We start from the raw sequence: 25,704 nt of genomic DNA, 5'->3' as shown, positions 1-25,704 counted from the left end.
TTCAAACATAGAAGAGAAGAGAGCATCTCACAGCACAGGTTTGTCTTGGAAAGATCAATGGTTCAGAGTAAAACTGCTCAAGCTTTGGTAGGGCAAGGACATGGTAGGAGGCTTAGACCGGAGATGATAAAGAAGAGACCAAGGGCTAGTAGGCTTCCTCAACCAACGACACCGGAGAAGCAGATCGTTGCTAAAGTCACAGGCGGGTCACCTAATTATATGAAGGGAACGAGGAGTTCAGAGGCTAGAAGACAGAGCCAAAGTGTTCAAGCTGGTTTAGACAAGAAGAGCCAAACCGGTAAGAAACTTGATTCTTGCTCTAGAGAAAAGAAACAGAGTAGTAGTAGGTCTTTGAAAAAGGGTCAGAGCTTCAAGAGAAGTGGTAGGATTGGTCGTTGTTGGGATGCGAATGTGCATAGAGCAACTTGCTCTTCGCTTCTCAAAAACTCAAAATTCACAGAGGATCTGATGTTTACTTCTCCTCATATCTTGAAAGTCTGTCCTTATACGTATTGTTCACTCAACGCGCATCTTCACAGCCAATTCCCACCTCTTCTAAGCTTTATATCCGAAAGGAGACGCTCCTTGAAGTCCCATGCAAGTGGTGAATGTGATGATGGTTGTGTGGAAATCTATGTTGATGAGAAGAAAGAAAATAGAAGCACTCGAGAAACTGATATCAAAGTAATCGATTCTGAGGCTGAGAATATAGAGATGGAATTGGGAGAGGTTAAAGATTTAGATTCTGAGAGTGCAGAGATAGTGAGCTTACTAGAAGGTGAAGGCATTGAATCATGTAACTTTGCAGTTCTTGAACAATCAGAAAATTCAAGTGAGGATCAAGAGCGTGAAGAGGGTGGTTTCTCGAATAACACAACCAACTCTCTTTTATTTGAACAGTCGATTATACAAGATGACATCATTCTAGGGAATGCTGTGGATGAGAAGCATGAATCTAAGGAAGCTGAAGACTGGAAGGAGGCAGATGGAGAGAAAGTGAAAGAGCGGATTAAACTTGTATTGAAAACAGAGGAAGCTCTGTTATCACTTGCACAAAAACCTTGCAACCGAGAAGAGTGCATTGAGGATTGTAGGAGACTCAACCCAAGAGAACCCAATTACATTCAAACTACTGTAGAGCCGAGCAACGAAACAGTTGATCTCAGGCATCAGGACATGGATGAGAGGAAGAAAGCAGAGGAGTGGATGATTGATTATGCTCTGCAACACACCGTAAGTAAACTTGTTGTAGAAAGGAAGAAGGATGTGGCATTGCTCGTTGAGGCATTTGAAACAACAGTACCTAAATAACCTTCACCAGCTTTCACTTATGCAAGACACCTTCGGGCTTGCAGTTAACATGCTATCAAAGCCTTGGAACCTAGTGAGTGAATGAATGATGTACTCTTTTTTTTTTAATATTGAGTCTTTGACTTGTGATTGGGCTATTTGCGCCTGATTTGGAATATGTGACTTGATAAAATACTGATGATGTTTGATAACAAGTTCTATATCTAAAAGATACTTGTAAGTCCGGTTACCAGAGAGCATGCGAGTAAATGATTTCCTCAGTTGTTTAAAACAGAAAACGGTTCACTTGAAAACATAATAAGCAAATCACAATAGCATAGAAAGAGAACATATGATTGAACAAGGAACCTAAAGAGTTCAAATTAACTAATGTACACCTGAGGATGTCCAGAAGAGGTCAACACTAGTCAAAGAACTAAGAAAAGGATAAAGGAAAATGAGTCCAAGACTACAGAAATACAAACACCATAAAAAGCTACACATCACTCCTTGGTGGTTTTGTTGATGAGAGACTTGTGGATGTGAGGGATCACACCACCTCCAGCAATCGTTCCCTTGATGAGTGTGTCCAGCTCCTCATCTCCTCTAATCGCCAACTGCAGATGCCTTGGCGTTATCCTCTTCACTTTGAGATCCTTGCTCGCATTCCCAGCCAACTCAAGAACCTCTGCTGTCAGATACTCCAGGATTGAAGCTGTGTAGACGGCTGCAGTGGCACCAACTCTGCCATGTGCCGAGACTCGGGTCTTCAGTTGCCTGTGAATTCGTCCAACTGGAAACTGAAAAAAAAAAACAGTATCGGTGTGACCAATCTCTCTACTTGTATGGCTATGCACAGCATCAATGTCAAAACAGTATCAGCGCACACCAAATAGTTCCATTAAAATAGTATAACTTAATAAAAAACAGAACATTGCACATACTAGAACCAAACAAAACATATTAAAACCCTCATGACTCATCAATATCAATAGTAAGCTACAGAGTAAGGGAACATTTGGGCACATACCATAAGACACTACCTAAACAATGGGGAGACAAAAACAACAACAACATGTATTCTCAGATGACCAAGCAACCAGTGAGCAAGCAACACAAATTTGTATAATTAGCACAAACATTGACAAAAACATCAACATGGTACCGAGTAAAAGAAATTACACATATCCAGCAAGTTTACTTCCTCATGCTTTTACATAGAACCAAAAAAACAAATCTATTCCTAAAAATGTAAATGGTACTGATGAATTAGGAAAGAATCAGAGTCAAACAAGGTCGTCGAAATTAGGGTTTAAGAGATGACCTGAATACCAGCACGAGCAGAGCGAGAGATGGGTTTCTTCTTGTCCTTGTCTTTGTCCTTGTTAGCAGCCATCGTCTTCGCAGCTACGAGTCCTTTTCCACCTTTGCCTGCCATGTCTCTTGAAATTGTTGTTTCCTTCTTCTAGATCTAACCGTACACAGTCAAACAAAAACGAAATCAGAAAAAGAAGAGTATAATGCTTAAATCTACCAGATCTATTCGAAAGAAGACTAAATCGAAGAACAGAATCGAGAATCGATCCAAGAAAGACAGAAACAGATCTCGAATATTGGAAGAGAGAAAAAGAGAAGTAAAGTACCTTGAGACGACGACGAGAGAATGCAAAAGGAAAAAAAGGACGAAAGAAACGAAATCTGGTTGAATAGAATGGGATTAGAGTTTTAAAATTAAAAAGTTTGGTGGGAGTTTTTAAATATTTTCAAAATCTTGGGGGGAAACCTACGCTTTGGCGGTTAAATTTTTCGCTTTGGAGCCTTAAAATGTTTCAACATTTTGCCATTAAGCCCTCTATTTCTTAGAAACGTTTAAAATCAGCTTTTTTTTTTCTTTTGTAACAGAAAGATCCATTTTTCATGAGAAAGGTTGTAGGCACTATGCTTGTGGTAAAACTAAATGGTAAGAGAATATTATATGCTTTGGTTTGATTGTTAAGATTTGAGATTGTTAGACGTACCTTTGTATGATTTCGCTTCGTGATGAATCAATTTCTTCGAGTTATTGTGATGAATTTGTGATTGACGTCTCTGTTACTTATATTAGCCTCGTCATAAATAGTTCAAGATTATGATTTATATTTTCTTTTGTTTTTAGGCAATACAATTGTGGTATCCACAACTCAATAAAACTCAGTCAGATATCTTTCTTTTTCTTCTGTAAAACTATTAATTGTGTGGTATAAAATTAGTATTTTAGTGTCAAATAAAATATATTATTGTTATTTTCTTTGAAATTATAAACTTTACATATAATATATAGTCAAACAAACTTACTTTCAACTTTTTATTAATTATTGAAATATAATATTGACGCGTGTAGGTTTGTTTTAGTCTTTGTGATTTTCACTCATTTCATCATAAATGTATAAGGATATTTACTTATTTTCTTATTTAGTTTTTAGGCAATACAATTGGATTTCACAATGATTTTATTTGACCAAAATTATTTACAACAACGCTAAAAATAGCAAACAGAAGATATTACCGCTAGTCTCTTGAAATTATAAACTTGACATAAAGTGTTTAGTAAAAGAGATTTACCTTCAACTTTTCATTTTATGTTAAGTAATAAAGTTTACGCGTAACATTAAATATCATTGCAAAATAGAAATTAGATACCTTTGAAATTTTGGTGTATGTGTAAAGTAAATATAATTATGAATGTAAACTGGGGACAATAATACACCGGTTTACATCAAAAGCAGTACCAATGACATAGAACCGACCTGTAAAAAACGAACACGTAATTCATAGAGACAAATTAACTTCTTTCCCAATATGATACATGGATAGGTCTTTCTGTCCTCCTATATAAGAAGCATCAAACATTGGTTTCTTCCTCCCTAAGTTGTTAGCAAAACTTCTTCTTTCCCTTACAAAACTTTGAAGATAATCTCCTATGCATTTTTGGAGAAATCTAAACCAAAATCACATCATCCACATAGTGATTTCCAACATCTCTTATAATAAACAAAAATAAAAATTAAGCATTAAAAGCATGACGTTTTCGTGTCCTCGAGTATCAATCCGTATCTAAAAACCATCCAAGTGATCTTTTCCCCTTTTTTTTTTTAATGTGTTTCTTTCTCTAAATTTATGCCTCTAGAAAATTTAAGTAAATCAATCATAAACGTTTGAATTTTCTCATCTAGTTTTTTTTTTTTTTTTGAGTTTTGTTTCGTCTCATTTGCACACCTTCTCAGGGATTTTTGGACGTAGAGAAAAACATTTCGTACGTTTTGAGCCATGCCTTTCCGTTCCAAAGTCCAGCCTATCAACATCAATGGTGTAGGGATGAGACAAGCGCCGAGATCTCGACTGAAGCGGCTTTTTGAACGTCCGTTCTCTCTGAAGAACTTAGCCGGTGTAGATTCATCGCTTTCTAGAGAAAATTCCGAAGAAATCGAACCGAGCTCGGTCTGTTTGAGGAGGATGGTGCAGAACTATATCGAGGATCCAGACAGTGAGAAACAATCAAAGTGCATTGTTCGTAACCGATGCAACTGCTTCAGTGGAAGTGGTACTGATAGCTCTGACGAGGACGACGAAGAATCTTCTTCTTCTAGAAGAGTTCTTCGAAGCCTCAAGGTATGATGAATAATATCTCTGATGCTCACATTTGATGTTTGGAATCTGTTATAAACAGAGTTTCTTTTCTTTTCAATGTTTTGTAGAGTCTTTTACTTTGTGCGAACGTATCTGAGCGTGATCTCGAGACGAAAACAACCGAGATCGTTGAGAGAGAGGTTGAAGATAAGTCCAGACTGAAAAATGTTGTTGATGAACTGGTGGCTTTAGGCTATGATGCAGCAATATGCAAATCTCGCTGGGAGAAATCGAAAACGAAATCGTATTGTGTTCCCGCTGGTACGTTTCTTCATTTTGATCCACTCTCTAAGTGTCAAAACTGTTAAGAAAATAACCTTTTTTTTTGTGGAAAATGGTAAACAGGGGACTATGAGTATTTGGATGTTAACATTGGAGGAGAAAGAGTGCTCATCGACTTTGATTTCCAATCGAAGTTCGAAATTGCTAGATCGAGTGAGACTTACGAGTCGATATCGAAGACATTGCCTTACGTCTTTGTTGGACAAGTTGACAGGTTGACGAAGGTTGTGGTATTTTTGTCTAAAGCCGCAAAGACGAGCTTTAGGAAGAAAGGGCTATTTATGCCACCATGGAGGAGAGCAGAGTATTTGTTAACCAAATGGGTGTCTCAATATGATCGTACTAAGCAAACTCAAGGAGAAACCAGTGGACAAGCTGGTGTTGTCCATCCTTAAATATATAATATTAGCTTAATTATCAATAAACACATGGGATTAAAATCTCTTTTGATTGTTTTTTGTTGTAAGGGTATGATTTTAAGGATCATGATCATATCCTCTTTGTTGTTTTTAAGATTTCTTCTGATCCCTTGTAGAAGAAACCAATCTTTCTTTTGAGTTTGTTTATTTTTATTGCATTTTTGCTTTCATTTAAATTGACTTCAAAATAATTATAAAAAGATTAACGACAGCCACAAAAATAGAGACCAATCAGAGAAAAGCACGAAACAGAGTGTGCTAAAAACAGAGAAAGCGAAAAAGATAAGCCATTTAGACAAATTTCTTCTAACAATGTATATCAAGGTTACGAAATCAAGGATATCACACTGCTGAAAATGCATCTTCTGACTCTAAACCATACACAAACTCTGACTCATTGATTTATCATGTTCAAAACGACCTGAGCTCTGTGAAAGATTTGATGGCTGATCTAGGTGACCCTATGGCTAAGAATAGAGCACGAAAGAACTAAGTAATCCCTGAAATTCCTAATTTCGTGAAGTCCAGAAAATCAACACGAAATCTCTACCCGTTCAGCTCAATTTCTGAATCTCAAGCTTACTTTAAGATTAGAACCCTAAATCAATCATATGATACTCACTATCTTAATCAAAATAAACACAAAGGAAGAGGCATGGTAAACACAATCAACCAAAGAAAGCCAAAACTACCAAAAGAGAGAGAAAGAGCCAAAAATAATAAACGAGAGAAACTAAGCAAAATTTCAGACAGCTAAAAATATAAAGAAGCATTTGCTGGTTATTATGGCTCTAATGGAAACACACTGTTGAAAAAGAATTGCACATGTCTTTTGTTTTCTTCCCCCAAAACACAACACCCTACACTCAGAACATATGTAATATGGAGAAACTGATGTATATAGTGTCATATATGATGTAATTAACGCACAAATGATGAAAGAACACGATTGCTAAAAATAAAATTGTCCAAAACTTTTTGAGTTTGTTATAAAACATAAAGGAGTTTGAGTTTACCTTAGAAGCTAACAACAAAACTTCACTCATCAACTTCTGCTTTGATTTCTCTTTGGAGATCTTCTTTGTACTCTTCAAATGTGCCTGGGAAGAAATTCACTGTTCCGTCTTCTACAACCCAAATTTGACTCTTCTCCTCTTCCGCACATACACGTGATATGAGTCTCGAGTCGTGACTCACCAACACAACTCCACCTGTGAACTCATCTAGTGCATCCGCCAAGGCATCTATACTCTGCATGTCTAAGTGATTTGTAGGCTCGTCCAGAAGCAAAATGTGTGGTTTTGACATTGAGATCGAGGTGAACACAACCCTAGCCTTTTGTCCTCCAGACAATTTCGCAATTGGAGATAAGTGATTGTGACTTGGTAGCCCAAACTTGCCTAGCTTCGCTCGCACTGCCTCTTGCTTGCTAAATCCCTCTTGGTCAGGATGAAGACGAAGGAGATACTGAACCGGTGTTTCCCCCATTGTTAAAAGGTCAACAAAATGCTGAGAATACCTGCCAATCCTCAGCTTCTGGCTTCTTCTCATTTCACCCTCTGTTGGAACTAAATCTCCCGCAAGAAGATTTAATAGAGTGGACTTTCCTGCTCCGTTAGGCCCAACTATCGCAACCCGTGTCCCCATATCGATACCTACATCAACATTCGAGAGTCTGAAATCTGGCCTGTTGGGATAGCTGAAGCTAACCTCAATTAACTGCAGAAGAGGAGGAGTGAGCTCAGTTGGTTCTGGGAAGTGGAACACCACACTGTAATCTCTCCACTTCCTTGGAGCTTCTGGTGCTGGGCCTTCTTCATCCACTGTCTTGCCCTTTGACTTACTCTTGGATGCTTCTTTTGCAGCAGTAAACTTGGCCCTGTCCTTTACCTTCTCCTGTTGACCCCGGTTTCCAGTCCTCTTCGCTGCTTTCATCTGTTTGTCGTAGACATCAAATTTTTTGTTCATCTCCTTGCGACGCTGCTCATATCCGCTTTCAAAACCATCGAAATTACCACGGTAGAAGTGGAGATTTTGGTCATGGAGATGTATTATCTCCGTGCAGACTGTGTTGAGGAAGTCCCGGTCATGTGAAACAACAACTAGTGTCTTCTTCCAGCGACACAAATACTCCTCTAACCATAGAACAGCTCTCAGGTCAAGATGGTTAGTGGGTTCATCTAACAGCAAAAGGGTAGGTTGCACGAACAGAGCTCTAGCTAATGATATTCGCATCCTCCAGCCACCACTGAAGGACTGAGTCGCACGCACTTGCATATCTTTTGTGAAACCTAACCCCGCAAGAATTTTGGATGCCTGTGCTTCAGCAGCATCTGACCCTAAAATCTGCAGCCTGTCATACAGTTCAGCAAGCTTTTCTCCAGTATCATCATCATCCTCACCATCAACATTTTCTCCATCAGCTCCAGAAGACGACTTCTGCAGAGCTTCAGCCTCTTCCCGTAGCTTAACCAACTCTTCATTGGCAGAGACAACTGCATTCAGAGCACTCTTTTCATCACCAACCACCTCTTGCTCAACAAGAAGAACATCAATATTCTTTGGCACTGGAATCTTCCTCCAAGCTAAAAGCTTTAACAGTGTAGACTTTCCCATTCCGTTTGGCCCGATCAACCCATACCTTTTACCATGTGAAATCCTGACAGAAGCATTCTTCAAAAGCTCTTTACCTCGAGCAGATACAGAAAAAGATTCTATGGTAATATCCTTAACATTTGCATCAGCCATGTCGTCTCCTTCAAGCACTGAGGTCTTGCTTCCAATAACAACCGTGAATGCATCATGATCGTCCTTCATAGCCTCCCTCTTTGCCGACTCTGCAGCCTGAAGAGCTAATCTTTCTTTCGCCTCTCGCTTCTTTTGTTCCTTATCAGTCACAGATATCTCAAGGTGCCTTTGTTCACTCTTCAGCTTCCTCCTTGCTTCCTTCTGTCTCTCTTCCTCATCAGATTCACCGTCGTCTTCTTCATCAGAAGGAGGAAGATCTATGCCATCAGTGTAAGATGTAGATTTCGGAGCAGCCTTGGTTCTAGATGATGAGCCCTTCTTCGGTTTATCATCTTTCTGATCCATGCCTGCAAGCATAGCCGAGACTGACAATTTCTCTTTTTTAGAATCTTTCGAAGCATCTTTCCCACTTGGCTTCACCTTTGTGGTAGCAGCACTCTCGTCTGACTTCTTCTTACCCATTTAAAACTGTACCTGACATGAAACATCAATAAACAGCCAATAAGTTATCAAACGAATAATCATATATTATCTAGCAAGCTAATTCGAAAACTACCAAACTCAGGCCTCTGGTACTGGTAACAGAGCTCCAGAATTAGGGTTTTTCTACTTGACAATGGTGACAAAAAGCTCAAGCTCAAAACTTTATTGAAACCCAGTAAATAATTATTCATATAAACAAATCTGATGCATTCTCAAATCAATTTCGATTCTTTACCATCTAATCCGTTTCAAAAGAGGATAAATCAAAGAATTAGGATTTATTAGCAAATTAATAGACGAACCCTAAGAGGAATTCACTTTTCATAAAAGCACAACTATAAGCAAATGAAAACCTAAAACTGTTAAACGAGAGATATCGATCCGAATCTGATTAAAAAAAACAGAGGGAACTTCAATTCGGTACATATCTAAAACGAAATTCACCACAAGAATATCAAAGAGAAGAATATGAAACTCACCTAGTGAGAGAGATTGCGTAGATGAACGAGAGCGATAGAGAAAACGAACAAACGACGAAACGAAAAAAAAAAGGGGATTGAAGCAGACGGAGAGAAGAGAATCGCTTAGTTATTACTCAACTCCTTTCTAGTGTCTTATTGGGCCTCATTATGGGCTTATTACAGCTGAAATATTTGGGCCTTTTCTCTAATTTCCAAATTGAAGTAAAGCATTCAACTTATGAAAATAGTTAACATCATTTATTCTTGACATATATCATAATTCTGTTAATTAATTCAAAATCAAGGGTTCTATACACACATAGGTATGATCGAAATCCGAATTAATCAAATCATCCAAACAATAATAACATGCGCCACGAGGTTCCCTACCTCAGATATTCAGTATATGTTCTAAGTCATTCAATGAACAACATCAAGGTTCTTCTCCCTCAGATATTCGATATTTGTTTTAAGTCCTGTCTAGAGATGTTGTGGTGGGTAAAAAAGCCCAGCCCGACCTGAACCCAAAATAAATCCGCCCACCAAAAACCCAACTTTACAAAACCCAGATGGGTTTTTGATTTAGTGGGTAAAGCCCGAAAAAACCTGATTGTTCTGAGACTACCCGTGGGTACCCAACTTGGTTTTTGTCATTTTCTTAGAGTTTATTTTAACTGCTAATATACTATTATATGTATGTTGTATCTATAATTTGCTTATAAATATATTTTAAATTATATTTATTTTCTGTATTACATATATATTTGATGGGAAAAAGGTTGAATTGTGTTTTTAGCGGAAAAATGTTGAATCGCGTTTTTGGCGGAAAAATGTTGAATTGCGTTTTTGACCGGAAAATGTGAAATCCTTTTTGGCGGGAAAATGTTGAATGCCGTTTTTGGCGGGAAAATGTTAAATTGCGTTTTTAGCGGGAAAAGTGAAATTATTTTTGGTGGAAAATGTTGAATCGCGTTTTTGGCGGAAAAATGTTGAATTGCGTTTTGGCGGGAAAATATTGAATGTCGTTTTTGGCGGGAAAATGTTGAATTGCGTTTTGGCGGGAAAATATTGAATGTCGTTTTTGGCGGGAAAATGTTGAATTGCGTTTTGGCGGGAAAATGTTGATTGTCGTTTTTGGCGGAAAAATGTTGAATGTCTTTTTTAGCGGGAAAATATTGAATGTCTTTTTTGGCGGTAAATGTTAAATCGCGGTTTTGACGGAAAAATGTGAAATCTTTTTTGACGAGAAAATGTTGATTCACCTGAAAAAGGACTGAAAAAAACCCGTGGGTACCCATTACCCAATGAGGTAAACCCATATGGGTTTTATTTATTTGGGTACCCAGCCCATTTTAAACCTATGTTTTTTTTTCCAGAAAAAATAGATCTATGGGCTTAAAATTTTATGTGGGTTTTGGGTACCGAGTGGGTTTTAACCCATCATTAACATTTCTAGTCCTTTCAATGGGATTTAGAGTTTTTTTGGTTCTTGTGAATGCATCATATGTATTTATGTATTACTCATTAGGCCAAACGAGGCTGGAATTTGAGATGAAATCTTACCAAGAAATGGTTGTTAAGTAGCTGAGGCAGATCTCTGAGACCAATCAACAGCTGATCTGGTTACAGAACAAGATCACACAATACTGAAAGAGTATGGCTCTATGGAAATTATGAGTGAGAATCTGCGTAAAACTGCAGAGCATAATCGTGAGACCGAGAACAAAGATTCAACATGAACAGAACAGAGAAGAGGTAAGTTATTTCCGGAAAAAAAAAACATACAAACTTGACATTCTGTATTACCTAGATACCTACTGATACACATATTCAAAAATAAAACACAGAGTTTTCTAAGAATCAATCAAGCAGATACAGGATAAAAGAGGAGGGGAATTTGAGGCTTTGCAGCAGCAAGAACGTGCTAAGGTTGTTGAGCAGCCTATATGACTATTAGTCGCCATTGTAGTAAGTAAGACTGATCTAAGGAAGCATTACTCTTAACTTAATGTGACCACAACCTGTTCGTGACAATCTGTTAGATTGAAGACTTGTCAAAATCCCAATCATTCACATTTCATTGTTTAATCACAATAAGCTCTAATTATCATGACAAACATTTCTTTGTATTTTATGCCTCAAGTAGATGATAATATATAGAAGAGACAGATGGTCAAACTATAATTAATAACCAAAAAGAAAGAATACACAAAAGAAGATTCTTTTGGAGACGAGCCATTGACTTTCTTGGAGTGGGGTGCAAGGGTTTGCATAATCAGCTCTGAGAGTTTTTATTTTATTATGTTAACAATGTTTTTTCTCTCTATATAACAACACAAGAGAACAAGGCTTCCATGTAAAAACTTGCTTGCTAAAATACATATAACACTCAGAAGAAGCTATGGAAAATCTCAAAGCCGATGGTCAGGAAACTTCTAATTTCAAAACAATATCCATCTCAGTTGGTATGGGATGCAACTATAGTAAAAAGGGCTCCGAGAAACTTTCCTGCAACATGGTTTCACCATGCCCTGGCTCATTTGGGCGTTCATCATTTGCAGAAGCAAAGAAGCGATTGGAAAAGCTCGAGCAAGATTATCAACACACCTACGAGAAGTACACAGAACTACAAGTAAGCATCAATACATAAAACAAAATAGTGAATATTTGTAAAGTTGTTAGAAACTTATAGGGCCAGTTCTTTATGGACAGTCAGACAGGTATATGTACTACATTGCTTTTCAACGTCCAGGACATCACAGTCGCTGGGTTGGCTACTGTATCGATCACATCGAAAATGTAGTAGAGCAACTGCAGAATGTTCTTGACAAGCTGAATACAGAAGAAGCATCACAAAGAGGAAGAGAAACACCAACAAACGTATGTTCCCATAGACCAGTTTTTCTAGCAACTTAGGATATATAATTGAAGCACTGATCATAGTTCAGTAAATCATATTATGTATTATTTATGTGAACCATACTTGTTTAGGGTAAGCAATTCTTCTTGACGCACGGTTGTAAAAGCTTGGCACAAGAAAATATGGTACTTCAGAAGCTGAAAGCAGAAACCAAAGAGCAATACACTGATGGTCTGTGTCAAGAAACAATTGATGTCAAAAGAATTAATTGGGAGGTACCACTCAACTCTACTCCTACTGAAAGCCTCTTAACTAATTATTGTAAATGAGGTTTTAAATATTTACTTCTCCATCTTATGATAAAATCAGTTCATTTGCATTCAAAGAATAGTTCCACAGAATAGCAACAAGAAATCTGTACACGATCTGTTGAGGAGAGTTAATGAGACACAGAAGTTGACAGAAAAAGCTATTTCCAATGGTGCACTAATGGGCAACCTCACGAGTCTGGACAATATGAAAAATTCTACAAGTGACTTAATAAAGGTAATACAGCAAATTTCTCCTCTTTACTCATGGGCTTATTTCTTAAAACTAAGAAATGTGATGATGTCTGTTTTCCTCTAGATTGTGACGAATGTACACAGAGAGTTAGAGAAAGAGAAAATAGAGTTAGAGAATATTTTGCAAGACAGAATACATTTTGCAAGAAAAAATGAAAAAGGATACATAGAAAAAATAAGGGTTTTACGGGAAAAATGTAAATGCATAGTTGAGAGACGTGATGCAGAAAAGAAATACTTGCTCGATTTGGAGAAAAATTTCAGGGATATGAACAAAACTGCTTCACAGAGAAAAGGCTGCCGAAAAGGTAACTTCAGAGATGTACCTCTATCAGTTCAATAACATGCAAAGTTCTATTCCAAGGAATAGAAAGCAAGATGCCTATATATGTATGGATGATGTAACTGAAGAACAAACATGTTAAGCTATCATGTTGTAAATCACACTGATGATTCATGTTATGATACAGCTTTATAAGATGCATTTTACAATATTTCCATTAATATAAGCAACCAAATCATTCTCAAATAGACTTCACCATTTCTCGCCATTGGATCATTTGTCTATGAACAAAGAAATTCTAATAAAGAAGTAGCCATATAACACCAGAATAGACTTAAAAGCTTTCTGGATTGGGATGCAAAATCAGAAGCTGCTTTGGTCAAAACTATGACTTTCTCTTTTCATATAATCACACTAAATCCAATATGAAATGTTGTTTCAATCGATTAATTTCTACAAAGTTTTTCGGTTCATCACCATTGGATTGTTGAAAGGAATTTTGAGGGTGATTTTCAAGACCAAGTCCCCAAAGTAGCTTATAAACACTTAAGAATACACTTAAGACTATCAAATTAATAATTTCCTTGTATCTGATGCATCCATGGGTTGTCTTATAAACAAAGTAGCTTATATTCGAAACCATTTTGACCAAAAGCCATTGACTTCGGTGATGTGGCTTTTGGTCAAACACTCAAAACTATACTTTCTCTCTTTCATATCAGCACAATGAATTCAAGCATTTTATGCCTCGAGGATTTGATTATTTCCAATGTTTTTTTAATAAAGACATCATCGTATCGCTAGCAAACAGAGATAGATTCCTAATTATAATTAACCATAATATACAAAAGAAGATATCTTCAAGGATGAGCCATTGACTTACTTGGCGTGGGGTGCACGAGTTTGGATAATCAATCGTGATAGGTTGCTTCATTCAAGCTATGCTTTTTCCGTTCCTATAAGAACACAAAATGAGCAATTCCTTCAAATGATACTTAGGAGCAGCTTTGGAAATTCTTGCAATCAGTGGCATGGAAGCTTCCACTCAGCTCAACGGTGTCAACGAAATATCCAAGTCTATTGGTATTGTAGGCAACTATGATGAAATGGGTTTAGGGAAACTTTACCGCGACAAGTTGTCACCTGATGCTGATCCAGTTGTGCACATGTCAGTTTCCAAAGCAGAGAAGCGACTGAAAAAGCTCGAGAGGGATTATCAACATACCTACGAGAATTACAATGAAATCCGAGTAAGCATATCTATATATAACAGAACAATGAGTACTTGTACTGTTTTTAAAAGCTTATATATTATCATAATGAATTTTTTGGGCAGTCAAACAGGTATAGGTTCTACATTGAAGCAAAGCATTCTACGTATCGCAGTCGACAGGCTGGAAACTGTATCAAATATTACAACAATCTGCGAGAGCAACTGCAGAATAATCTTGACAAATTGAAAAAAGCAGAAGAAACACAGAGAGGAGTAGAAAAGCCTGATCACGTAAGTCCTCACAACTAATCAAGAACATTTTGTGTTTTCACAGTACAAACAGGGTTATAAGGATTTAGAAAAGAGACTAATCAGCATCTTGCCTTAAATGACCAGACAATAAGTGTCTTCTGTTCTACTAACGGAAATAACATATAGATAAGTTTCTATAAGAACCTAGCCTAGGATATATAGGTGAAGGAAATCTCATTCTTCAGTATGGAAATCATATTACATCTGTTTTGCATGTGTTTTGATGCACCATGCCGGTTTAGTGCAAGCGAGTGTCGATGCAGCACGGTTGTAAAAGCTTGACCCAAGAAAAGAGGATACTTCAACTGATAGGAGAAAGACAACAACAACACCTGGAAAACAATGACCTTGGTCAAGAAACAATTCATTTCACGAAAATAAGCTGGGAGGTACTACTACTGTTACTTGACTAGTCTTTAGTTTATATCGTAGAATGGCCTTTATACTTAAACCATTATTACAAATAAATCAGTTCGACTACAGTCAAAGTAAAATTCCAAAAAGTAGCAACAGCAAAACAGTACATAATCTGCTGAGGAGATTTAAAGACACGGAGAAGTTGAAGGATAAAGCCGTTGCCAATGGTGAACTTGTTAACAACCCAACTAGTCAGGACAACTTGACAATTTCTATAGAGATGGAAATAAAAGTAAGCAAAATCATGGTCATTTCTTCCTTTACAAGACATTTGTTGTCTCCTTTCTTAAAACTTGAAACTAAGCAAATGATCTTTGTTTTCCAACAGCTTCTGACAAAGGTAATCAAAAAGCTTGAAAGAGAAAGAGGGATAGAGACAAGGACTGATTATGGTCACGAGGAAAAGATCAAGCATCTAGAGAAAAAATGTGAAATGATATGCGGAAAATGGGATGAAGAAAAGAAGTATATTGTAGGGTTGAAGAACATACATGATGGGCTGGTTATAAGCTTGTAATATCTCCCAGCCGTATAATTTCCCTTTGCAAGCTTATCATGTCCTTGAGCTTATAACAGTGTTTCTTCCCACCCACTGTAGTCTGGTTTACCAATCATATCAGTGCTTGTGGCTACAATCACTGGCCTATCAAAATTTGTTCTACAAGATTGTAACATATCAATATTCCTAGATAGAAATTGAGATGGTTACAACTCCACTAGAGGAAACAGCACTAGAGGAAGTGGAGGAGAAGTAGAAATAAAACATAATCTGATAAATTCTCTCTGAGTTGTTTTCCACTTTTGTGACTAATGTTTCATATACAATAGTTTTTTAAAAACAAAACCATGTAATAACCCTAACTAATGAAAAAACAGTAAACAACCTAAAAAAAGAAGCATTCAGCATTCTCTCTATAAGCATTTTGGCCATATATAGCCTTCACTGATCTAAAGTGACAACACATGAGGACGTGCGTGCGTGGAGGAGCTTCAAAATCCCTGACTAAGAAGACAAGGTTTTCAAACCAGTTCACCTTTAGACTCAAATGGAGTCTGTCCCAAGCAATGGTTGGCTTAAGTTTGTTGGTGATTCCGCTGAGCTTACACGCTCTAAGCAAGGTTGATGCCGGTTATACGCCGTTGCAGCATCAACATAATGTGTTTCCATCTCCCCATTCTTTTCATCTTCTTCGTCTATTTCAACTGCTGTCTACACCACAAAAACACTTATGTAGATTTAAAAAAACAAAGAATCCCCTGAATCTATCCATCATTTCCTCAGGAAAGTTGATAAGTACCTGTATAGGGAAATGTTTAAATGATGGGAGGAAGCGGATCTTGCAGTATTCGTTATAAGCTATAGTGATCAATATGAGAGGTACTGTAGCAATTGCTGCAGATGGCTTTGATTTAAGTCCAAAAAGACCCACCATTGTGATTTGCATTAGTATTATTGAGACAAATATATAATGATGAATGAATGGCCAGAATCGACCGCAAGTATCATATGTAGTCTCGTAAACATCCTCCATCTGACAGAAACCAGGGTTAATATAATGCAAAAGTAGTATGTGTGAAAGAGGTTATAAGAGAATCTGGACCTGATTGAAGTAGACAATGTATCCAAGGCAGAAATAACCAACTAGGAAAGGGAGCATCAATGGCGCAACCACCGCATAAATCATACCGATCATTATCGATAAGGAAACTGTGGGGATAACTCTAAAATATGGAAATGAAAAGAGGTAAGGAGTTCTCTCTTTTCCTCTTCCATAAGTGTATGATCTTATGATATCAAATAGTATAAGTCCCAATTGAAGAATCTCCAAAGAAAATCCAGACAGCCCATCTGTCAAGATGTATGTCATAAAAAACTCTGCCTATATATAGAAAAGAAAGTGAAATATAAGTTACTATTTTGAGAATAAATTTGGTTTTGGATTGAGATAGATTTGAAGAGTGTATAATAGGCCTTAACCTGGGCTGAAACAGCAGCAGCAAGGTGACTAGGAATGTCTCTAGGATGAGTGAGATATTCTCCTATTTCATCAAGCAAGGAACCAGAGATAAGACTCAAGAAGAAAACATTTCCCATTAGAAAATAGAAGACCATGTTGCAAGCTTTTATCTCCTCTTTACTGTTGGAAATAGAGCCGCCGAGATAGGCCAGTCCAAGCATAGCGAAAGGAATAATGTACATGAAACCTTTGAGTATAGCACTTGGGAGGTAACCTGTCACAACTGAGCTAAGCCCTGGTCTGTTGCAAATAACAAACTTATCTTATTGTTTTGGAATCAAGAGAAAAACAATAATATGCTACGTTATGAGAAAAGTAATAGGCAAGGAGAAGAGAAACCTTACATGAATTCAATAGCCATGGCTGGAGGAAACCATTTCTTAAGCTTCTCATACTTTGCAATTCCCTGGACAGCTGTGACCGGAATAGCAAAGAAGATTGTAAGAAGTGCTGCTGCAAGGATGACTCCGATCTTGTTGAGAGGCAAAATCTTTTGTGGAATAGCAAGATTTCTCCAGGATACATCTCTTGGTTCAGGAGCCATTTCAGTTATCAGTTCTAGAGGATTTGAGTGCTGCTGTGTTTGAGCTGCCAACGCGGCATTTCTTCGGGATTTGAAGGTGACAAACGCAACAGGTAACTCCTTCATTGAAATTTACGTCTATGTAAGAAAAAAACACATATATTTGTTTAACTCTGACCTCAATAAAGAGTACCTTCTCTCTGAGCATAGTTTCACTTTGAAGGTGGTAAATCATATGAGTAATTTCTCGAAGTTTTTCTTCAGATGTGGATATTTGCTTGTGTTCTTGTGATCCATTTGAAAGTATTTCTGTGTGTCTCTTGTCTTCTAGCTCTTTCTTAAGCTTCTTCTGCTTCCCCTACATAAAGGATCCTACCATCACGTATTGAAGGAAAAACTGCAAAGATGATACCACCACAAAGTTTCAAACCTTACCAAAAGGTATTCAAGATCTCTCCCGTCATACAACATCTGATGTGAATGATAACTAAAGCGATGATGCTTAGAGAAAAAGTGATCAACGGCGCAGCCACGAGTGTTATGCTCAGGGCAGAGAGGAACTTGGCGGACAAGAACAGTGAACTGATCAGCACGATGTCTAAGTTCTTTCATTTGTTGAAGCCTTATCACAAGAATCTCCTTATATTCCTAGATGGAGAAGATCCAGTAAATAAACCTATTCTATAACAAAAAAAAATCCGTCACTGATAGACAAGAGTAAAAGCTTACCTTATGCAACAAAAACAATGCATAGAATGATATGCACCACAAGCATGAGAAATGCACCCATAACCTAGGAAAATTAAGACAAGATATCAAGAAACACAACTCTAAGAGAGATGATGCAAAATTAATTAAGACATAAAAAGGAAACGGCTTACTTGTTAGAACCTCGTGTGATATTTGATATTGTGAAAGCATCCATTGAATACTCTCTTCGTGTCGGTAAATCTGACTCATTGTAATAATCAACCGGAAGAAGTAGTGATGCTCCAAGTAACGAACACATCAGGAAGAATCTAATTCTGCACATAGTTCAAAGAATCTGATAATCGTGTTTATATGCGAGATAAGACCAAATCTTCCTTACCCGAATTTGAAGAGCCTGATGAGGACGAGAGCATCAAGGCCGTGGCGGCTGAGGATCTCGTCCTCGGGGACACGGAAGGCGCGTGGGATCCACGCAACGGAAGGAAGGAAACGAGGGAGGCAAAGGGATGAGTGTAGAGACAGAGGACGGTGGTGGTGGCGATCGGAGAGGCGGCGAGCATAGTATACGACGGCGTTACGGGGCTGCTTCTTGAGGACGGAGAAGAGCCAGAGTGCAACGACGGCGAGTCCTATGTTGATCGACGCCGACGCTAACAAGCTTTCTGGCGTCATATTTTTTCTTTTCTCTGACTATGGGAAACAGAGTCACATGATGTCATGTCATGTGGCCCTTCTTGTGCTGCATGTAAACAGAAAGCCTCCACGCCGCAATTGTCTCCTTGTTTTTTTATTACACCTCGACCAAAATAGCAGTGTGATAATTGAATTTTTGCATCTCCCTGAAAAGGAAATTTCTAGTACTACTAAATTTGTTTTACAACAAAATGTTATTTTTGTAAATTAGAATCACTAAAGTGTTGTACTTAAAAATTGTTGAATTGGTGGGAAAAAATGCTTGGAATCATTACTTTCAGTGAATTTGTGGACTTTGATGAACGAAAGGAATTTGTTTAGTGGCTAAATTGGTAGATTTAAAAGACAAGATCATCACTCTTTTTTATGTTAATATTTTTATTTTATTTTGTATACAACATAATTTTTTTCTTGTACCAGTTTCTTAGAAACATATTCTCTAGCGTCTTTCATGATTGTAGATCACTAAAATCTTGCGCATGTAACAAGTACAAATTTATCAAGTCAGCAATAACGGGTTTGTAGCACATTTCTATTTTTGATATATACACTAATTTGCTTTTGTCTCAGACTCACTCTATCTATGATCTATCACAAGCTAGCAACAATGTTTACTGCTTAATATGTGTCTAACGTAACTCGTGATCATTTCTGAAACAAGAGTAACCCCTACCAACAATTCGTTTTAATCTCGAAATACAAAGTACAAACACAAGATAAACAAACGCATAAACAATCGAGGCACAAAGCCTATTAACAAGGTCTGAAAATTTTCAACCTAGTCATCAAGGACGAAAACGATTTCATTATAATTGAAAAATAAACACACTTATTAAAAAATATATATCAATTGCAACCATTTATATCCACTGTTTCGTTATGAACTGTTCAGGATAACGCATTAGTTCCTTTTCAATAAACTGATCCAAGCAAATACTTTTGAAAAAGTGGATATCAATGAAAGCTAAATTAGTTAAAACATATAAGATAAAAATTGTGGTCGCTATGAACTCAAACCCCACCAAATCTAAAAGTTGAACACTGGTTCCACTCTTTTAAAAACATATTTACCCAATTGTGTGTCTCTTCTTTTCTCGAACACTAATCCGATATAACATGAAAATATTAAAAAAACGTCAACAAAAGACCACAGCCAGGGAAAGTCAAAATGAGCTGTCATGGAATCAAGTCGTGTTTACTCTCAGCCACATGTTTAGATACGGCCTTCTCGTCTGACGTGGCAACCCGTTCTCTCTCAGCCACTCGTTTGGCACGTGACCATTTCATACAAAAAAAAACTCTTTTTTCTTTTTTCCACTGTAACTCCTTTCTCTTCCCATATCCTTTGAGCACGAAGGAGGATTCTGCTGAATCAAGGTTTTTCAAAGCTTGTTGCTTTTTCAGTTTAATATTCTTTTATTTATCGTTTTTTCCACTTTATTATTGTGTGTGGATTTACGTTATCCGATTTGTTGATCTTGTTGTTTTTTCCTGGATTTTTTTCGTTGTGGAGCTGGCGATGTGTGGAGCAATCAGGGAGCTTGATTTTGGGTCTGTGATTCGATTTTGTTTCTCCAGTCATGTTTGATTGGGAAGAAGAAGAGGTAAGTTTCTTCTGTTGCTATATATACGAATTTTTATGTGGAATCAGTATAATTCTGTTTTCTTATGGATTTGGTTAACGATCAGGTTTTGAATCACTCATCCTGTAATTTATCAGTCTCTAGTATCATTGGTTCTTAAATATTTTAGTTTTGGTGGCTTGTTGTTAATACTTGCTTTGTGCCTGATCCCTACTTGTTTTATGGTCTTAACCTACTTTTCAGCTTACTAATATGATATGGGGTGATGATGCTGAGACAGGCGACCATATTGTGCCTTTTAAAGTCAGAAGTGAACAACTTAACAAAAAGGAACAGATTGAGGAATCTAAGACAGCTGAGCAAAAGATAACTGGGACTAAAATTGACCTCCATGATAAAAATTTGGGGAGCAGTTCGAGCCATAATGTTGATGAGGGGCTTCCTCAGCCAGATTTCTGTATGAGCTCATGGCCTGACACGTCGCTAACTAATGCTACAAAGGTTGATCAAGATTTGAGTGCGACTGAACTTTCAAAATGCTTAGCTGAGCCAGTCAGATATGATTCAACAAGAGGTGGTGCGTTTCTCTTGAAACAGTCATGTTTTACTTGGGTACGTTCTTTCCAATCTAATCATTTTAAAAGTTGTGTGCTCACTCTGTTTTTACCAGAGAAAACGTCTGAACTTGGGAAAGGCCCTGATATTTTTCATAGCTCTGATGAGAGTAAAGAGCAAGGTGATTTTGATGACTACAGCTGGGCCAACATTGGTAGTTTTGATGATCTTGATCGAATGTTCAGGTAAAACGACTTCTCATCCTCACTGTGCTAGGCGGTAACTTTTCAATGACATACTCCTTTTCTACCATGTATAAAATGTGTTATTTACTGACTTGATTTCGTCTTAGAACTATAAGATACCAGATGTGAATATGGTGGAAAGGTGTAATAATGAAAAAAATACTAGCTCCTTATTTCTTGTGTCCAATTTGTTTCATGCACATTGGCCTCTAACACAATATCCTCACAAGTGATGGTTTTGCAGCAATGATGTCCCTATATTTGGTGATGGCAGTCTCAGCGGTGGTGATGAGTTATGGTCATCTTCTAAAGATGTATCCAATAGCCCAAAATCATTATCATCAATGTTGGACTCTCAAGATCTAGGATTGGATATTAGAACTGAGTTTGAGCAACAAGAGAACCAGCAATTTCCATTGACTGGAAAAGCCAATGGTCTGTCATCCCAAAGTGTCCCAAGTGTACGTGTAACTCTTAAGGCTGACCAATATCGTGAGCATAAGGGTCAACCCTCAGTTGAGGACCAGGTACTATGCGTAGCAGACTGCTGGTTATTGCTCACACGTTTATGATAAATTGAATGAAAGTATGTACCTAGTTTCTGCCAATGTGGATCTGTAGCATGAACTATGTCGTCAAATTCTTATGCATTCTCATTTGTACAGCTCCACTGAGCCTTTTTCGTTTCATTTTCCTTTTTCTGACCAGCCATATCAACAAAATAAAATGATGAAGTTTTCGAAAATGCCTGGGACTTCTGAGGCAAGGCCCTTTCAAGAGCTGTACGGTCAGAGGATTCCATTTAGTAATTCAGCTGGAAAATGTGTAAATCAGTTGGCACCGCCACAATCGTCTCTGATGGCTGTTAATCTCCTGAGTGAGTCTGAGGGGTCTGGGACATCACACTATTCACATATGCCAAACCAATACATGGCTAATTCTGCTTTTGGTAATCTTGCAAATCCATATTCTAGTGTGCCTGTAATTTCGGCCGTCCAACATCCTGATGTTAGGAATCAGTTGATGCATCCTTCCTACAATCCTGCTACTGCTACCTCAGTAAACATGGCAACAGATGCCTCTGCACGGCCTTCAACAATGACACCACAGGAAAAACTAGAAAAACTTAGACGCAGACAGCAAATGCAGGCAATGCTTGCCATTCAGAGACAACAGCAGCAATTTTCTCATCAGGTGCCTGTAGCAGATCAATCCATTACTCAAAACTGTCTCCAAGATATTCCACTCCAGCTTGTCGACAAAACTAATCTCCAAGGGCTAACTGCAATGCCTTCCTTTGATCCTAGTTCATCTTTGGAACAAGATGATTCTGGCAAATTTGCTGCTGCTGTTGATAATTCAGCAGAATTCGCAGTTCTTTATCGGCTTCAGGATGTTGTAGCAAAGGTACTCAAATGGTTGATTGACTTGTTATGTTTGTGTTGGGAGTAAACTAATACTCTTTATTGACCTGCAGTTGGATATGGGAACACGGACTTGTATACGGGATAGCTTATTCCGGTTGGCTGGTAGTGCAGCTCAGAGACATTACACTAGTGATACATCCCACAGTAACAAGACTAGCCAGGATGACCAGGAAGTCATTCCCAGAGAAGAATCCAGATATAGGTAAGCAAATTTATGCGTATTATTCAATATGGTTAACTTCGTACTTAGACAATGTAAACTAGTAAAACTACAAGCATACTTTTTCGTAAATGGGGGTTAACCTTTTTAATAAATGCTACCGAGTTCATCATCACTATCAATCAAATTGTGGTTTACATAACTAGCTTTTGTATTTGATATTTACAGATATGCTGGGATGCCAGATACAGAAGCAGTGACCAACCCCACAGACAGAACTGTGGCTCATTTGCTCTTTCATAGGCCTTTTGATATGTTGGCGGCAAAGCGAATGGAAGGACCAGAATCACCCGCTTCTTCGAAGATGGGAACTGAAGAAAAAGGGAATTTTCCTAAATGCAGCATACGAGAGACTCACTTAACTAAGCAGAAAGCTCAAAAGGAAGAAGGACCTGCAGATTCACTTGCTTTGGGGAATGCACCCAACTCTGGATCTAGTAGTACTGTTGGTGAGAGGGTTGTTGAAGCATCCCAAGGAAACAAAAGAAAATTGTGAAATTTAGAAGGTTGTTATTTCCATACTATAACTCTATAAATCGTTTCCATGCCCTTTTGTATACGTGCATAGAGCTTGTATACAGATTGTAACTAATACGCAGGTGTTGCTTTTGCTTTCAATCAGTTTAGGTTGCCGTGTTAGAGAGGAGCTTTGGGTATTTCTGCAGACTAGACAGCATCTTTCTGCGTCTCTTGAAACAATCTCCTGACTGCTCCTTTCTTGTGAAGCTCTTATTCTTGTAATTAGATTTTTTTTTTTTTGTTACTTTTCGAAAACCTCTTTTGTTATACGTATCTCCATGACAACTACATTTTGGAAAACGTGTAGTTTGCAATGTTTTTCCCCCATTCGAAACCAGATTCAATCTCTTAATACAATTGTAAGCACACACCAAGGACACATAAAGTACTGTTTTGAGGAGAAGAAATAGGTAACAGGAGTGTCTTAGTTAATCATAGAGTAGCTGCAACGAATTTGCCTTTCTTCAGAGTTCAGATGATGCATCGGTATGTCACAAAATCCCCAACAGGCTCTTTACTGTATGTAATCTTCACCACCTGTTTTTTCTTTAACCCATAGTACCTCACAAAGCTGTCCTTCTCCTGCAAATAAGGAAGCTGAAATGGAAAAGAAACATCCATTAAAACATAGCATACACAAATAGGCAAAGAAGCTTTGTGCAGAATATAAACAGACCTGTTTGTCCTCAAGTGCATGCTTCCTCAGCAGTTGTTCTTTCTCCTCTTTGTTTAAAATCTCAATCTTTGGCTGCTGAATGTGCTTTGTGATGTTGACCAACAAATCTTCAATCTGTTGGCATATTCAATAAGTATAAACATGTAACTGTTCAGTTAACGTATTTCCAATTCAGGTCTCAATTTCATGATCCTCAATAGATATCATGCAAGACAATCCAAATCCAGAGCTATAATGTTTCATCATGTAGGAAAACAGATAAGTGCTGACCGGGAAAGTTTCAACTGTAAAAGGGAAGGTAGTCAATGCCTTCTGGGCAAAGTGGTTCATTTTGCTCTGTAAAACCAGAATCATAGCATGCAAGCCTACATTGTTGGAAATCTGAATATGAAGAGCACGAACTGACTTCACGGTGATTGGTTCAGTTCCCATGAACACAACAAGGATCTGCATAAAACCATTTCAATAAGCTTAATGAAAAACAGGTAAAAGCATGAGAATATGTCTGGTTACATTCTCATCTCAACTAGCTGTTCAAACATAACATTTTAATGACACCTTAATATGATCCCATCCTTTCCCATTATAAAGTTAAAGCAATATGCCATTCGTTACAACACAAGTACCATGCGAGGAACCTTACTGCTACAACAAATTTTCTTGGTTCCCAAGAAAAAAATGGGTATGTATTAGTTCTTCAGCTTTTCCAAAACATATACCAAAAGCTATAAATTAAACAGAACAAGACCAAACGCAAACCACACATCATTGGAAAGAAGAAGATAAACCCATATACTTCTCAGTTCTCACTAGTCTTATCCTAAAAATACCCTATAATTAAAAGTTGAAATCTTTTTGTTGTATTAAGGCAAATTTAAACCAAGGTTAAACCCTAAATCTAAAAAGTCGACGCATTTCTCAAATTTTCTTCTGTTTTAACGCAAACCCAAGCTGGAAGCTCAAAATCGATAAAAGTTTAAGCGTTTTACACATTTTTTTTCTCTTTGAAGGCGTTAAACCAAAATGCAAACCCAAAATCTAAAAAAGGTGATGCCTTTTTCACATTTTCATCTGTTAAAAACAAAAAGTAACACCCAAATCGAAAAATAGCGGTGGAACAAAGAAAAGCTGAAACCTTTTTCTTGGGATCTGAGCGAAGAGGAACGCAGATACGGAGGCGTTCAAGCTCAGGCTTCTCACCAAAAACAGAACGAAACTCAGAAAGAGTGAGAGAGAGCTCAGCTTCATTAACTTCGTAGCCTCTATCGCGAAGCATCTCAAAAGCTGTCGTGCGAGCCAAGTAAAACCTCTTGCTTTCGATTCCTCCGGTGTCCTCAGTCTTCGAAATACAGTTGGTACCGTCGTCAAACGTCGACTCAACATTTTCACAGCACCCTTCTTCGGCCATTGTCTCCTCCATTTTTCTCCTCTGTCAATTTCAGAGTTTTGCTGTTGGAAGAGAGAAAGGTTTTATGAGTTTGTTTTGTCACAAGAGAGAGTGTTGTTTGTGCTTGAGACTTCTCGGCTGGCCCCTTAC

The 25,704-nt window shown here is 37.7% G+C and overlaps 9 protein-coding genes, 2 long non-coding RNA genes and 1 other non-coding gene across 28 annotated transcripts; 6 read left to right on the top strand and 6 right to left on the bottom strand.

Annotated features, from left to right (window-relative positions):
• Window positions 1–57: 57 nt before the first annotated feature.
• On the top strand, window positions 58–1,311 carry AT3G54570 (Plant calmodulin-binding protein-like protein; the record flags this gene model as incomplete). Its single annotated transcript, NM_115314.1, has 1 exon — window positions 58–1,311. The coding sequence occupies one exon, from the start codon at window positions 58–60 to the stop codon at window positions 1,309–1,311; it is 1,254 nt and encodes a 417-aa protein (NP_191020.1).
• Window positions 1,312–1,533: 222 nt separating this feature from the next.
• Window positions 1,534–3,120, bottom strand: HTA11 (histone H2A 11). 2 transcript variants are annotated; one of them, NM_115313.5, is made up of 3 exons: window positions 2,934–3,120; window positions 2,615–2,761; window positions 1,534–2,090 (listed from the first exon to the last, which is right to left on the bottom strand). In NM_115313.5, exons 2-3 carry the CDS (start codon window positions 2,726–2,728, stop codon window positions 1,794–1,796), a joined length of 411 nt encoding a protein of 136 aa, NP_191019.1. In that variant the 5' UTR covers window positions 2,729–2,761; window positions 2,934–3,120; the 3' UTR covers window positions 1,534–1,793. The 2 variants fall into 2 exon arrangements, with proteins under 2 accessions (NP_191019.1, NP_001325682.1); NM_001339683.1 differs by lacking the exon at window positions 2,934–3,120 and having other exon boundaries at window positions 1,579–2,090; window positions 2,615–2,931.
• Window positions 3,121–4,596: 1,476 nt separating this feature from the next.
• AT3G54550 (DNA-directed RNA polymerase subunit beta-beta protein, putative (DUF506)) lies at window positions 4,597–5,633 on the top strand (the record flags this gene model as incomplete). Its single annotated transcript, NM_115312.1, has 3 exons — window positions 4,597–4,938; window positions 5,025–5,217; window positions 5,302–5,633. The coding sequence occupies 3 exons, from the start codon at window positions 4,597–4,599 to the stop codon at window positions 5,631–5,633; spliced, it is 867 nt and encodes a 288-aa protein (NP_191018.1).
• A 686-nt stretch (window positions 5,634–6,319) lies between these two features.
• Window positions 6,320–9,466, bottom strand: ABCF4 (general control non-repressible 4). Of its 2 annotated transcripts, none has more exons than NM_115311.4 (2): window positions 9,368–9,466; window positions 6,320–8,879 (listed from the first exon to the last, which is right to left on the bottom strand). In NM_115311.4, the coding sequence occupies exon 2, from the start codon at window positions 8,865–8,867 to the stop codon at window positions 6,696–6,698; it is 2,172 nt and encodes a 723-aa protein (NP_567001.1). In that variant the 5' UTR covers window positions 8,868–8,879; window positions 9,368–9,466; the 3' UTR covers window positions 6,320–6,695. The 2 variants fall into 2 exon arrangements, with proteins under 2 accessions (NP_567001.1, NP_001327731.1); NM_001339682.1 differs by having other exon boundaries at window positions 6,468–8,873; window positions 9,368–9,455.
• Window positions 9,467–10,883: 1,417 nt separating this feature from the next.
• Window positions 10,884–11,275, bottom strand: AT3G08410. Its single transcript, NR_141444.1, has 2 exons — window positions 11,155–11,275; window positions 10,884–10,960 (listed from the first exon to the last, which is right to left on the bottom strand). It is a non-coding gene; the product is annotated as an other RNA (non-coding RNA).
• A 347-nt stretch (window positions 11,276–11,622) lies between these two features.
• On the top strand, window positions 11,623–13,294 carry AT3G54530 (uncharacterized protein). 3 transcript variants are annotated; one of them, NM_001203161.1, is made up of 5 exons: window positions 11,623–11,981; window positions 12,062–12,229; window positions 12,341–12,440; window positions 12,601–12,755; window positions 12,837–13,294. In NM_001203161.1, exons 1-5 carry the CDS (start codon window positions 11,751–11,753, stop codon window positions 13,113–13,115), a joined length of 933 nt encoding a protein of 310 aa, NP_001190090.1. In that variant the 5' UTR covers window positions 11,623–11,750; the 3' UTR covers window positions 13,116–13,294. The 3 variants fall into 3 exon arrangements, with proteins under 3 accessions (NP_001190090.1, NP_001326946.1, NP_191017.2); NM_115310.4 differs by having other exon boundaries at window positions 11,675–11,981; window positions 12,341–12,484; window positions 12,579–12,755; window positions 12,837–13,266; NM_001339681.1 differs by having other exon boundaries at window positions 12,341–12,484; window positions 12,579–13,294.
• Window positions 13,295–14,057: 763 nt separating this feature from the next.
• Window positions 14,058–15,743, top strand: AT3G54520 (uncharacterized protein). The gene is made up of 5 exons (NM_115309.3): window positions 14,058–14,305; window positions 14,392–14,559; window positions 14,823–14,969; window positions 15,053–15,229; window positions 15,326–15,743. Exons 1-5 carry the CDS (start codon window positions 14,087–14,089, stop codon window positions 15,512–15,514), a joined length of 900 nt encoding a protein of 299 aa, NP_191016.2. The 5' UTR covers window positions 14,058–14,086; the 3' UTR covers window positions 15,515–15,743.
• On the bottom strand, window positions 15,672–19,253 carry AT3G54510 (Early-responsive to dehydration stress protein (ERD4)). 6 transcript variants are annotated; one of them, NM_001125365.2, is made up of 10 exons: window positions 18,629–19,253; window positions 18,420–18,563; window positions 18,268–18,331; window positions 17,974–18,186; window positions 17,732–17,896; window positions 17,360–17,658; window positions 16,976–17,255; window positions 16,599–16,877; window positions 16,296–16,529; window positions 15,751–16,207 (listed from the first exon to the last, which is right to left on the bottom strand). In NM_001125365.2, exons 1-10 carry the CDS (start codon window positions 18,919–18,921, stop codon window positions 16,040–16,042), a joined length of 2,139 nt encoding a protein of 712 aa, NP_001118837.1. In that variant the 5' UTR covers window positions 18,922–19,253; the 3' UTR covers window positions 15,751–16,039. The 6 variants fall into 6 exon arrangements, with proteins under 6 accessions (NP_001325839.1, NP_001325838.1, NP_001325836.1 ...); NM_115308.3 differs by having other exon boundaries at window positions 18,420–18,583; window positions 18,629–19,088; NM_001339678.1 differs by having other exon boundaries at window positions 15,672–16,207; window positions 18,420–19,088.
• A 936-nt stretch (window positions 19,254–20,189) lies between these two features.
• Window positions 20,190–23,890, top strand: AT3G54500 (agglutinin-like protein; the record flags this gene model as incomplete). 8 transcript variants are annotated; one of them, NM_001203160.1, is made up of 9 exons in its annotated part: window positions 20,233–20,319; window positions 20,456–20,546; window positions 20,769–21,325; window positions 21,556–21,639; window positions 21,705–21,852; window positions 22,034–22,732; window positions 22,803–22,954; window positions 23,141–23,478; window positions 23,595–23,890. In NM_001203160.1, the coding sequence occupies exons 2-8, from the start codon at window positions 20,523–20,525 to the stop codon at window positions 23,466–23,468; spliced, it is 1,992 nt and encodes a 663-aa protein (NP_001190089.1). In that variant the 5' UTR covers window positions 20,233–20,319; window positions 20,456–20,522. The 8 variants fall into 8 exon arrangements, with proteins under 8 accessions (NP_001326677.1, NP_001326676.1, NP_001326678.1 ...); NM_115307.5 differs by having other exon boundaries at window positions 20,278–20,319; window positions 20,769–21,099; window positions 21,196–21,325; window positions 21,570–21,852; window positions 23,595–23,858; NM_001339676.1 differs by lacking the exon at window positions 23,595–23,890 and having other exon boundaries at window positions 20,190–20,319; window positions 20,769–21,102; window positions 21,196–21,325; window positions 21,570–21,852; window positions 23,141–23,468.
• Window positions 20,524–20,789, bottom strand: AT3G08405. The gene has a single exon (NR_141443.1). It is a non-coding gene; the product is annotated as an other RNA (long non-coding RNA).
• On the bottom strand, window positions 23,798–25,655 carry RPB5E (RNA polymerase II fifth largest subunit, E). Its single transcript, NM_115306.5, has 4 exons — window positions 25,303–25,655; window positions 24,438–24,614; window positions 24,168–24,281; window positions 23,798–24,088 (listed from the first exon to the last, which is right to left on the bottom strand). Exons 1-4 carry the CDS (start codon window positions 25,585–25,587, stop codon window positions 23,963–23,965), a joined length of 702 nt encoding a protein of 233 aa, NP_191013.1. The 5' UTR covers window positions 25,588–25,655; the 3' UTR covers window positions 23,798–23,962.
• On the top strand, window positions 25,410–25,630 carry AT3G08400. The gene has a single exon (NR_141442.1). It is a non-coding gene; the product is annotated as an other RNA (long non-coding RNA).
• Window positions 25,656–25,704: the final 49 nt, after the last annotated feature.

This window comes from Arabidopsis thaliana, chromosome 3 (genome assembly GCF_000001735.4).
Source record: "Arabidopsis thaliana chromosome 3, partial sequence".
NCBI classification, from domain to species: Eukaryota; Viridiplantae; Streptophyta; class Magnoliopsida; order Brassicales; family Brassicaceae; genus Arabidopsis; species Arabidopsis thaliana.
This window is presented reverse-complemented; position numbering and strand designations above follow the sequence as displayed.